This window comes from Leptonotus elevatus, chromosome 9 (assembly GCF_054856555.1).
Source record: "Leptonotus elevatus isolate MCC_2025b chromosome 9, RoL_Lele_1.0, whole genome shotgun sequence".
NCBI lineage: Eukaryota > Metazoa > Chordata > Actinopteri > Syngnathiformes > Syngnathidae > Leptonotus > Leptonotus elevatus.
In genome coordinates, this window is record NC_141247.1 from 15871978 (window position 1) to 15885959 (window position 13982).

Consider the following 13982-nt stretch of genomic DNA (forward strand, 5'->3'; position numbering starts at 1 on the left):
GAAAGAAAATTCCACCCATGCGTACAGTTAGACTGCATTTTGCGCTAGACTCGGTAAAATTATTGCCCTCAATGATGTGGCTGCCAACATAACCTGACCTAAACCCTATTGAGAGCTTGTGTCCTCAAATGAGATACAGATACACTTTGGAGAGCATCTCTACATTAACTGATTTTTAATTTATTTTTAATCATAATGTCATTCTTGCCTCATCACTCAACAATTCCTTCAATTATATTCTTGACAATAATTTCCAACAAAAAACCCCATCTACACTCTAAAAAGAGAATTGTTGAACCAATTTAAGATTACAAATTGAATTGTTGACCAATTTAAAAAAAAAATGCTTCAATTGGTAACACATGATTGAATTAAGTTGATTAAATTGAATTTATCATTAATTAAGTTAATCCAAAATTAATATATTAAGTTTAATGATCTTATAATTAATTCAATTTAATATATTCAGTTTGGATTAATTGCAATTGGCTGGCAACCAGTTCAGGGTGTACCCCGCCTACTGCCCGAAGCCAGCTGGGATAGGTTCCAGCACCCTCGCGACCCTTGTGAGGATAAGCGGTTAAGAAAATGGATGGATGGATGGAGTTTGGATTACCTTAATTCAAGTGAATATATTAAGTTTAATGAACTCATAACTAATTAAACTTAATATGTTCACTTTGGATTCATTTAATTCAATCGTGCGTTACCAATTGAAGTGAAAAAAAAAAGAAAGGTCAACAATTCAATTTGTAATCTTAAATTGGTTCAACAATTCTCTTTTTAGAGTGTAACAGTCACTTATTGAAATCAAATTGTTGGTATTTTGCGAAAATATTCTCTGAGGCATTTTATTTACTTAATTTAATGACAAACCAAGATAGCCCGTGAAATGATGATTGAGTTGAAAGATGGCAGTTCCACAGCCTGAGGCGCCCATATTTTTAAGTTAATATTCATTTGTAATCTGTAATGTGACAAAATCTGTAATGCTGGTTGATCCCCAATTTGTTTGGATTTCAAAACTAAAATTATTAGAGTAATCCCCCCCCCATATTCGTGGTTCACTATTCACCTATTTCAGTTATTTCTTTGGAACCTAGCCCCAACAATTAGCTGAAGAAATTCACCTATTCATGTTCATTCATATTAATTTTTTGTATTATATTTTGATATCACAAGATAATTATTAGACCAGCCACTAATCTTGAAGGATAATGGACCAAGCCCTGCCACAAATAGCAAAAAATCCACGATTATTTGAGGCAATGTTGTAAAATGAGTTTGAAATTATATTCAACTGGTTTAGAATCACAGTTTATGATATATTTATATTTGCATCACTGTCAGTTATCATCGTTTTTTTAGTAGGCCTATTCGCTGCAGTACTCCCCCGACATTAAATCTTCACCATGCTCCATTATCCACGTGTGTCAACTGGCTCAACGCCACATCATATTTGTCTGGTGCTGCACTGGTAACACCGGACGCCCCATTAGAACAGACTGGAGTCGCTCAGTCTGTTGTTTTATGTGCGGTAAGTAAGTCCCCGCCACTATTAACGGTGCCGTCACAGATGCGCGAGTCAGCGCATCGATGCCGCGAGCGCCAGCGCAAACCCTCGTAGCCCCGCAGATGCTGACTTGTCAACCAAACGGAGGGAGCAATCTGGATGTGGCTTTTCCTCTTCGGCCCAGAGGACACGCCATCCATGACGCGGGGAAACAATGTGAGAGCATCAGAGCGCGGCGCACATCTCCTAACGTCAACTGCACTTCTAATGTCACTTCTTGTGTGCACTTCTGCACAGTAGTCTTGAAGGTCACATGGCTTGAAGGTCACGTGTTTAGTGCTTTGCCTTGGATTTTACATTGATGTTGATGTTGGGCAGTTTTTCCAATGTGGTGAATGTTGAACCTCTCAACAGTGCACTTTAATACTTTCCACTTGGGTTTGAGGTGCGTGGAAGATGTTGACACTCAGAATGTATTAATTTACGGAGAGAGAAAAATCTCATGTAAAAGTAGTATTCAAGTTCTTGTTTGCTATATTGAGCATATTTTGACGGTACTATGAATATTTTAGGACTAGCAATGATGGGAACAGCAGATGCTAACGAGGCTAACTATTATGCTCATCCACAATCAGCTCATGTTCGTACAATCGGACCCACACAGACATATGATGATTGTTTTGTCTTATTTACTGGACATTGGACTATTTCACAAAGTCCGGTGACAGCAGCAGACAGGGGACTCGACTATTTTGTTAATTGGCTAATTGGAAAACAATAATCTACTAATACGTGGTCAGGGCTCAGGTAATGACCAGTCATGGTTCACCTGTTTGGTCATGTGATATTCGCAAATTGAGCCCTTAAAAGAATACTTGACTCATTGAGCCATTTTCGGCAGTAAAAAGGGAATATTGGTGAATGTGGTAACTTAATTATTTTTCTTTTTTGTCTCTCTCAAAAAAAAATCTTTATTTTTCATGTACAATTAACACCTTTAAAAACAATTTTTTTCCACTTGCTTTCGACTGATTATAACATCACCTGTGCTGAGGAAGTAGGTAACCACCAATCATGGCTCAGTTTACTGACCAAACCCAGAAAACAGGTGAACCATAATTGGTCATTACCCACTTCCTCAGCACAGGTGATGTCATAATCAGTCAATAGCAAGTGGAAAAAATTGTTTTTAAAGGTGTTATTTGTACATAAAAAATTATGAAGTTATCAAATTAATTCTGGACAAAATATGACCTTTTTTTACTGCTGAAAATGGCTCAATGAGTCAAGTATACCTTTAAGCACTAAGGTTTCATTTTCAGTTGACAGTAAGTGCCAAAATGGCCACCCCCTGAGATGGACAAAATTGTTGGGATTCTGCTATTTAATTCTTATTCCACAAACAATATTAGTCACAATGCCGTTTTTAGACTAGAGGGGCCACCTAGGACAAAATATTACTGTGAAGAAATGTGTTTCTTAATTTTTTGTTAAGACAAATTAAAATTGCAGCATTCTATTTTTTGTCGTCCTTGTAAGTTTTAGTGCAAGTTTGCAACCAATTCCAATAATTATTATTTGAATGGAAGAACGACAGCTTCTCTGCACTCAGGATATATTTTTCCTTTCCACTGTTTATTTGAGCCTTGAATTGTTATGGAAGATAAGCAGCTGAAAATCATCTGTGGTCCAGAGTTCTGGTGGCTTAAAGCCCAAAATGCCCTCGGGCTTGATGGAGACCGTGTCTGGACTGGCCAAGCGCGCTCATTTTCAATAGCAAGCAACAGTCCCCTTTTTCTTTTTGTTAGAAATCAATTTTAGCATCAGCACACAGCTGCCTCGCTGCGTGTTTTATACCACCTCGTTCCCATTCTTCTTTCTTCCACTCAGAATAAGGTTTGAATTACTGTGCTTACTAGCTTGTTACTTAGTCTTTCATGGAAGAGCGTGTGAGTCGCCTCAGAGGATTTGCTTCACCAGTGCGAACTGGAACAAGCAACAGGCTTGTGTGTGTGTGTGTGTGTGTGTGTGCGCCAGTTTGGTGAGAGAACAGAAAGAGGCAAGATAAAGAAATCGGACAAAAAATGATTGATGATTCTGCTGGCCATTGTAACAAAAAACTGATTAGCAAATAGGTTTATTTTGATTGGAATCTATTAACATTTCACAGAAGAGAATAATGGTGCTCACCAGCAAGTTGAGCTTTCAGCTTACTTGTCAGAGGTGCTTCTTGCGCAACCTCCTGCATACTAAAGCAGGATTTGGAAATGAAAGGTAAGCTAATGAGTTTTGCTGGAGACAAAATTGCCACTGCAAAAGCTGCTGTGTGAAACAAATGGGGACGGGCTTCTTAATGGTGTTTGTACCACAAACAACTTGCTGCTATAGAATTAGTCTTTTAAGAAAGAACAAACCCCCTCTTGGGGCTGCTGTGAGTGCATTTAAACCGTAAATCCGCTCTTGTAATGACTGTGTGTTTAAGCGGTTATTACGGGAATTTGTGGTCATTCCCTCATTCATTATCTGCACCAATTATCCTGTTTGCGGGGAGCTGAAGCCATTCCGGGCCGAGAGAAGGGGCACGCCCTGGCCGGGGCAGACTGCAAATCACATATTAAGATTCGCACTCGTGCTCACACCTGACCTGCAGGGTACGCCGTAGTTCTTTTTTTTTTTTAGTGCGCTACATTTGTAGCAATGACATTTTAAGAAGTTGTTTTGCTAGTAGTTCCTTTCTACAGTCATCCTCACACTTTTATTCTTTGATGTTACTGGTACCCTTCTGCGGTTTATTATAATGGCATCAAGCAAAAGAACAAAACAAAAACACACACTTGGAATATATGTGAGTAGTTCAATCTCTAAAAAAATTTGTACAACAGTGTACAGCTATTGTTTTGGTGAAATTCCAAATTGTAAACTTCTGTTGACTTCTAGTGTTACTAAAAATACTGGCATTTTTCCTTAAAATTGCATGAATCAATAGTAATTTTTTGTTACCTTTTTTCCATTTACTCGTCAAATATACATTTTGTATAGAACACACAATACAACTAATTTAAATAGATAAATTAATTAATTAATAAAATTAACTCTTTGACTGCCAGACGTTTTCAGAAAAGGGATGCCGTCAGTGCCAGCCGATTTAAGCATTTTGACTGATCTTTCAAGGTCCACAGAAAATGTTCTGTTTGGACTATGGAAACACACGTACTACCAAATGAAAGATTGGACTTTCATCTTTCATCAGAAAAAAAAAGTTTGTTTCTACCTTATTCCGTTCTTTAGTAATCAACAATAGAAAATGGTTAGTTTGACCCAATTTCGCCTGTTTTGGACCAAAATACGGAGAAATCAAGCTTTTAGTGAAACGATATTTCATGCATTCTAGTGAATTTTACACTTCTTTTTGTCCATGAATGATGCCACAAACACCTAAATAGTGCTTTACTTCTATAAAACACTACCACCAAGAATGAAAAAGTGTTTTTTGATAGCAAAATACGTTTATTTACATTCAACAGTGTAACAATTTGACAACAATTTGGCAAACTATTTACAAATGTGTGCAACTGTGGTACTATTTACAAATATGTGGATGTTTCAACGACAGTTTTTCTTTTTGTAACACGCTCCTGCGTGCAAGAAGACGCAACAGCATTTGCACAACAGATTGCCTCTTCGCGTGCTCCACTTTCTTGCAGGCCGTTTTTTCCGGGGAATAGCAAGTATATACTGCAGTGTGTGTTGCCATCAAGTCTAATATCAGGATCATGCTACGGTTTCGTTACGTCTCGCTTCCTCGTGTCCTTCAGTTGCTACACCGGGTTGTAAGAGATGTTCTGATCCATTTTATCTACTCCATTCATGGTGGCATCGTAGTCCAGAAACAGTGTCTTCTCCGTGATCAGACTGTACCCGCTCCTCCGATGAATATGCATTGGACTCGGGGTACTCTTCATTGTCCGACAAAATGTCCGCATGTGAAAGCTCCGGCGTTAGCAGCGGTAGCCGCGCTAGCCGGTGAGGCTTACTACGTGATCATAACAGTCGCGTCAAGGCTTCCAACTTTGGCGTCAAGCTCGGAGTCATCATCATCATCATCATCATCATCAATCTGCATTGGTCGATGCCAACTCTCCATCGCCCGATCGAATGTCCGATTGTGTAGAAGTACCCGGTCGATTATTGTGCGCGTTTTCCGGCCTTAGCAGCGCTAGCCGCGCTTAGCCGGTGAGGCTTACTACGGGATCATAACAGTCGCGTCAAGGCTTCCAACTTTGGCGTCAAGCTCGGAGTCATCATCATCGTCGACATCAATGCACTTTTTAGTATTGATCGATGCTTTCCGTCTTTGAAAAAAATGCTCAAGCGTGAGCTGCTTGCAACCGGTTGCTTGGTCAGCCATTGTGACTTATTCAGCCATTGTCTCCTCAACACTCTAGCTCCGCCTCACGTCTTCTACTGACGCCCACGGTGGGCGGCCCATCCAACCATGTGCAAAGAGAGTCATCGCTGCCCTCTAGGGGCCAAAACGAGTCTTTTACTAATCAGATCTGCCTGATACTTTCAGCACAGCTGCCCAAGGCTTTCCTGCACCCGTTTTCAAAAAAAAACAAAAAAACATAGGGGACGTCTTTTAACGTCCTCGCCGCCCTTTCCTAGGTTTATGCTTAACGTTTTATAACGTTTATGGCGGTCAAAGAGTTAAACAATTATCCAGTGGCCAGAAAAATATGTGGTTGTACAACTTCTTTCGACCAATACCAGGTGTCTGTACTCGCCCAGCCCTTATTTTTATGCTATTGTTGTTGATTGACAAGAAAATTAGGTTGTAATTTCCTCACAACAGCGGTGACATAACCCAAATTCTTACGCAAGTTGGAATGTGCCCTCGTCGCGTCATATTTACAGTAAATATGGGTATGAAAAACACTTTTTGGCCCAAAATATAAAACAAACAAGTTGAATGCACAACATTCATTGCATGCTGTTCATGTAGAAACTGAAGATCATCCTATATGTACTGACTTTTTTTTAAACCTTTAGATCATTAAATGGTATTTCCTTCATAGAGCGCTTTTCCACCTTAAAAAGCCCTTAAAGCACTTTTACATTCGCGATTCACCTACTGATGACGCAGCATCAGGAGCAACTGGAGGTTCAGTATCTTGCTCAAGAATACTTTGCCGTGGTCACAATTGCATGGGATCAAACCCACAACCTCTGGATTGATAGATGACCACTCTACCACTGAGCCACAAAAAAATTGACGTGATAGAGAAAAATGCTCAGTTTTGGATTCTGCACCCAAAAATGAATTAGAACTAGACTCTGTGCAGTTTCTGCAGAAATTGCGTGGGAATGTTGAAAGCTGAATGCTAATAGCTGAATGCTAAGCTGAATGCTTGTGTAGTAAATTGAAAGATAAATTATGTGAAAATATATGTATGTATTAATTGAAGTTGAAAGATAAATTAATCAAAAGAACACTTGAACCCGGGAGGTGTGAATTTTTGAAGCAAGTTGCAATTTATATGGAAAAGTGTTATCTGAAAGTACCCTCCATTCATTTAGATGAAAAAATGGAACTAATGATATCCAACGGAAAAATGCATTTTTTTATATCACTCAATAGCGCCACCTAGGCATGCAGTACCCTCCATTCATTTAGATGGAAAAATGGAACTAATAATATCCAATGTAAAAATGCACCCGCCCCAAAAAAATCACTCAATAGCACCACCTATGCATGCAGTACCCTCCATTCATTTAGATGGAAGAGTGAAACTAATGATATCCAATGGAAAACTGCAAAAAAACAAAACAAAAAAATCTATCAATAGCGCCACCATGGCATGCAGTACTTTCCATTCATTTAGATGGAAAAGTGGAACTAATGATATCCAATGGAAAAATGCCTTAAAAAAAACGATATCACTCAATAGCGCCACCTAGGCATGCAGTACCCTCCATTCATTTAGATGGAAAAGTGGAACTAATGATATCCAATGGAAAAATGCATTAAAAAACCCATATCACTCAATAGCGCCACCTAGGCATGCAGTACCCTCCATTCATTTAGATGGAAAAGTGGAACTAATGATATCCAATGGAAAAATGCAAAAATAAATCACTCAATAGCGCCACCTAGGCATGCAGTACCCTCCATTCATTTAGATGGAAAAGTGGAACTAATGATATCTAATGGAAAAATGGAAAAAAAAATCACTCAATAGCGCCACCTAGGCATGCAGTACCCTCCATTCATTTAGATAGAAAAGTGCAACTACAAAAAAATATCACTCAATAGCGCTAACTAGGCACGCAGTACCCTCCATTCATTTAGATGGAAAAGGGGTCCATTCCCACAATTAAACAAAAATTGTGTTCCCCAGTGTGGTTATTTCAGTACTTGTTCGCTACTAACTCTTCCAAAAGGCCAACATGTAAACATGATGATGATTGCGATTTCCCAACATTTCTGCTTAATGTTTCACTTACATGTTTAAAGTCGTGCACCTCGAGAACCTCCTGACTTCCATTTCCAATTCGGAAGATTTCTATCTGCCGAATCGGGTCGATCTCCATCAGGCTGGGTGTCTCGACGCCATCCAGCACCGCTTTGTACTCGTGGTCGTAGACCTAAAAGGATGGAAAGAATAATCATCACAAAACCGTACACGAGGGTGCAATAACCCTTAGGATAAATAAAATGTCTAAACAATATGACAATGTTAAACTGCATCTTAAGAAAGATGTATGAGATTATTGATCAGAGTTTTCCTCAAGTATCTAGAATAAATAGTTAAAGCATTCTCTTGACTGTGGCCCTGAAGCGGTGCAGACACGCTTGGATGGCAGCTAAAATTCCCTGTTTGAAAAACGATTCATGCCCACCAGCTGAAAATATCCCATTAATATTTATGCGAGCCTTGTGTTTGCGAGGAGAAATATATCGAGTCCATCTTCATCTTTCCCCGCCAATGAGAGGCATTACTAATGAATACATTCAAACGGGACTCCGTCAGGATTTATGTACATCAGACACATCTGTCCTCCAATGCTCAAAGACAAAATTAGCTTTCACTTTCCGCTCTCCCACTCGCTCATTGTTTTGCGTCTGCCTGCTTACATGCTGTCATCAGAAGCCTTTTTTTGGTTTTTTTTGTCTGGTTAGAGAACAGTAGTGTGATAATGGGATATAATTCTTAATAGTGGATCACTGTAAGAGTCGCATTGGCCTATAAATCTCCATTAACGTGGGTCACAGCAGCATCGGCAAAGGGAAGTAGAACTTTAAACTGCCAGCAGAAGCCTAATGAAGATGGCTTTGAAATTTAAGTGTCAATTGGGCCGTTGTGGATAAAGTCGGAGCTATTAAATAGTCTGCGAGTCTGAGTGGAGGAATTAAAGTTCTATTTTAGCATTCTTTTATATTAGCATAAATGTGCAATTGGGGGTATGGATTTGGGAGGCTTATTGATTTCCCATTAAGAGCAGTGAATTACATTTTCAGCAGGCGATCACGTCTGATGAAAATCCAACAGTGAGAGTAGCCCCGCCTCCCAGGGCTGTAAATAGAGAATAAAATAATAATAATAATAATAATAATAATATTTTTTGGGGGTGCAGCATAATTGCTGTTAAAAATAAATGTATAAATAAATCAATAAATAATATATATAAATAAAATAAAAATAATGTAAATAAAAAATATAAATAACTTTTCTGACACTTGCACTGTGTGTGTGTGTGTGTGTGTGTGTGGTGTGTGGGGGTGTGTGTGTATGTGTGTGTGTGTGAGAACGAGAGACTGAGCGAGCAAGCTGAGCTGAGCTGCAACAAGCGGAAGGTCCAAGACGATGCAGAACCATGTCTCGTTAATGACGGTATCAGTTAATATTAGCTGAAGTGCTCGTTCTCATTATTTCCATTGTGATACTGAAACTATACACCACAGTTCCAAATATCAAATGTCACTGGGCTGCAAGACATTTAAAAAGGACTGTGAAAATTAATTAACTTCACTCGTGAGAGTGCAGTGATGAAAGCGCATGGAAAAACGCACAATTTATGTAACAGTTTACTTTCTGTACAAGGACTCTAAAAGGCCACCATGTCGCTTCTTTCTTGAACAAAGACTATGGTATATAATCCCTTTGAAACCTTCCGTGATCCTACAGCGGCATTAAATCCAGTGACACTGGTCATGTGCTCTTGATGCGTTACTTTTCCCAGTCAAGTAACCAAACTAAAGTTACTCATCAAATTCACATAACGTTACAATGTCTTATTTATTTACTTTGGTGATGCCAGAATTGCAGCTGGAAACAATTTCACCATTAAAGCTAATTATTATTAATCACCTCCGCATCACAGCAGTTTGCAACATTTGAGAATAAACAGTAAACTAATAGTTAACATTTAACTCATTCACTGCCATTGGCGGCTATAGACGTAAAAAAATCATTTGAACTATTTATTTTAAAAATATAAATTCATGCATAATGTCAGTGATGCATTATTAATAAAATGATTTTCAAAAGCCTGCCCGCTAAAACAGTAGTTATATTTGTCGGGTGTAAAAAGAAGCTAAAGCAAACAAGAGGGGTAGGCCATAATTAACAGTAGGTTAATTTTTACATGTGACCCTTTTCCCATTACTTAAGCCCTTTCGACCCATTGTTAATTACAATATTCACCCGTGTATTAATTAGGTTATGTACAGTAATGTGTGACTGATGTGTTTCAAGACATGGTGAGCACGTTCAGCAGTTACTTACTTGAATTAACTGTGTTTCCAAGGAAACCGTCGTGAAAAAATGTAACTGTGGTTTGGACGGACGGCGCGGCTCTCTGAAAAATCTCATTTCATCATTTTGGAGGATTTTGACAGTCTCCCAATTCAATTAACTGCCACTTTTTCATAACAGTCTAATCTGAGGTTCAGTGCAGAACCCCTGTTGTCAAGTGAAGAACAGTAACTGAAAGAAATAGGCGGTAAAAACGAATCTCAAATTCATGTTGATGCCCAAAGTAAATGTCCGCATGTCTTTTTTTTTCTGGATGAATATCGTTCATTTTGTTGGTTATTCTCTTGTCCAACTTGATCTTTACTCTCATCTCACGTTGACATGAAGGAAAACACATCAGGCGATCCATCTCAAAGCCCTCGCACACAATTCCCTGTTTATTCACTCAAGGTTTGCGTGTGACGTGCTTCTTAACAGCGGCGAGATGCTTTTCCGCTGCGCACTCACACTGAAAGCGGTGAATGAAAAGCGGCAGGTGCTGCCAAAGCTGCAGGTTGTTTGTGCGAACGGGCTGCGGTGCTGCTGAGCCCGGGGACATTAGGAAAAGGTCGTATAGATGTTGTTACAGGTGACTGGATCGCCGGATGCATAAATGCGTGTGTGGCGAGAGACAGCCTGCATATGTTCAGCGATGGGGAAGGCGGCGGCCGTGGGAGTGAGAGCGATGAGTTGATGACAATATGTCCTCTTCGTTGTCCTTGAGGGGAAGGAGATAGAGGCTGCAGTCAGGCGGAACTAGATGCCTGTCACTCACCGCGGGCGGGTGGCGGCGGAGGCAGCGGTGGTGGGTGTAGGCGGGCAGCTTGTGGGAGGGAAAGGTGGCGCGGGGGCAGCGCGGTGCATCGGGCCTCCGGGGAGCCATAGGCAGCCTCGTGATGGATTGAGGTGGGCAGCAGCTTAGACAGCTACACCGGTGAACATTGTGTCCTTTTGGGCTCAGTCCTTATAAGGTGCTCGCCACTTTTTCACACACTCACTTGTCGTTCTCATGCTGCCCGACAACTTGTAGAAAAACGAGCCATAGTTGATTTTCTATACAGTGAACTTCCGTTTCATGGAGGGGGATACGTTTCAGAGTAGACGCACCAATACTGGTGAAAATCCACGATATAGAGAGGCCGCCTATGGGAATGTGTTTTTGCTCTTATGCTTTAAACGCACATGCATAAAATGTATAGGAAATACTACAGGTTGCACCCCAAATTTGAGTTTGCATATTCGTTAACCATTTAGCCACCAAATCCCGAATCCATTTGAATGGGTTACTAATTTGTCGAAAAACATGATAGTCCAAAATGGAAAAAAAAATCCTCATATTCACTTTTCTGGGAAAACTTATAGAGTGTAGCAACAGCATATGCGACAGCACGCTAACATGTTAGCCTATGGAAAAAATTCCTTTAAAGTTTGAAATAACATACTTTAACATCCAGGATTTCTCACTGTATGCAGGCCAACGGCAGAACCTAGGGTGTTTTTTTTTTCTTCTTCACTTTTGGTAAAGTTTAAATCCATCCGTGTCTGTCATACTAGTAGCTAGCTAGCACTAAGCTAACCCAGGACGGCTCATTAAGGGATATGGTGCACCTTTCATCCACAGTATAATTAATTATAAATAAAATAACTCGCCTAAAATTACAGAAAAAATATTTTCATTAATGACATAAAATAAAGATAAAATATGAGTGCTTAAAAAAAACAATCTGTAACAAAATTTCTAAAAGTAAGCGGTAGGTAACTGCAAAAGCGTTCTTCACTTCAAACTTTGCAAATAATTTCATATATGAGCTTCCGGGGTTAATTTCAAATGTATTTATTTTATTATTAATGTATGGCCGTACTGAAGAAGGAAAGTCAAACTATCATTTGGAAATTGTAGTTACCTTTTATTACACAGTACTTTTTGTGACCTTTTTTTCTTTATCTTGAATTCCATAAATACTCCATATTTTAAGAAAAACTAAAACAAACAAAGAAAAACTAAAGCAAAAAATAAATAAATTGAGACTTAAAAAAACTAAAATCCCAAACTATTACCACTCTGCTGGGTTATAGACCGCCAGGTCCTTGAGACCCTTGAACAGTATAATAAATGAATGGATGGATGGACAATTAATAAAGATTTCATGATGGAAGCGCTTCTTCTGAGAATACAGCAATGAGAAACATTAACTTTTACGTGTTGGGAACTTAGTTTTGTCAATATGTTTTACTAAATTGTAGTCATAGACAACATTATATTTGGATTTACATTATATTTCTCAATATTATGTATATTTTTTATTTATATTTTCCCAATTTCTGATCTTAAAAGGTCCAGGTCATAACCTAAATGAGAATTAAGTAAGGATGACAAAATGTCAAAGCACTTGCTAAATATTAGCCGCATTTCCACCGCAGGACGTTCGGGTATGGGGAGGGAGGTAGAGATTTTCACAGGAACCGTCCTCTCAGCCGGCCCGTTTGTGGCTGTATCTCCACTGCCGAGTACGACCCAGAGAGGAGACGGCGTCTAGGTGAAGAATTTTAAAAGGCTAACAGTAGAGTGGAAGGAAAATAGGAAAAGTATTATTAACTCTTTGACTGCCATAAACGTTATAAAACGTTTAGCATAAACCTAGGGAAGGGCGCCGAGGACGTTAAAAGACGTCCCCTATGTTTTTTTTTTTTTTTTCAAAAACGGGTGCAGGAAAGCCTTGGGCAGCTGTGCTGAAAGTATCAGGCAGATCTGATTAGTCAAAGACTCGTTTTGGCCCCTAGAGGGCAGCGATGACTCTCTTTGCACAAGGTTGGATGGGCCGCCCACCGTGGGCGTCAGTAGAAGACGTGAGGCGGAGCTAGAGTGTTGAGGAGACAATGGCTGATGAAGCCACAATGGCTGACCAAGCAACCGGTTGCAAGCAGCTCACGCTTGAGCATTTTTTTCAAAGACGGAAAGCATCAATCAATACTAAAAAGCGCATTGATGTCAACGATGATGATGACAACGAGCTCTACGCCAAAGTTGGAAGCTTTGGCGTGACTGTTATGAACACGTAGTAAGCCTCACCGGTAAGCGCGGCTAGCGCGGCTAGCGCTGCTAAGGCCGGAAAACGCGCACAATAGCCGGCCGGGTACTTCTACACAATCGGACATTCGATCGGGCGATGGAGAGTTGGCATCGACCAATGCAGATTGATGATGATGATGAGGAGGACTCCGAGCTCTACGCCAAAGTTGGAAGCTTTGGCGTGACTGTTATGAACACGTAGTAAGCCTCACCGGCTTAGCGCGGCTAGCGCTGCTAAGGCCGGAAAACGCGGAGCTGCACAAGCGGACATTCGATCGGACAATGAAGAGTACCCCGAGTCCAATGCATATTCATCGGAGGAGCGGGTACAGTCTGATCACGGAGAAGACACTGTTTCTGGACTACGATGCCACCATGAATGGAGTGGATAAAATGGATCAGAACATCTCCTACCACCCGGTATAGCAACTGAAGGACACGGGGAAGCGAGACGTAACGAAACCGTAACGTAACCGTAGCATGATCCTGATATTAGACTTGATGACACACTGCAGTATATACTTGCTATTCCCCGGAAAAAAACGGCCGGCAAGAAAGTGGCGCACGCGAAGAGGCAATCTGTTGTGCAAATGCTGTTGCGTCT

At 40.1% G+C, this 13982-nt stretch overlaps 1 protein-coding gene and 1 long non-coding RNA gene across 3 annotated transcripts in view; one reads left to right on the forward strand and one right to left on the reverse strand.

The window, feature by feature from the left end:
• LOC147168568 (uncharacterized) overlaps window positions 1–13982 on the forward strand; it is a 71949-nt gene that overhangs the window by 23684 nt on the left and 34283 nt on the right. The window lies entirely within an intron of this gene.
• Window positions 1–13982, reverse strand: part of tnmd (tenomodulin) — a 61554-nt gene that overhangs the window by 18548 nt on the left and 29024 nt on the right. For both annotated transcript variants that reach the window (XM_086085454.1, XM_086085453.1), the window contains exon 3: window positions 8018–8158. In XM_086085454.1, the coding sequence (XP_085941580.1) occupies window positions 8018–8158 (141 nt within the window). The remainder of the gene's footprint in view (window positions 1–8017; window positions 8159–13982) is intronic.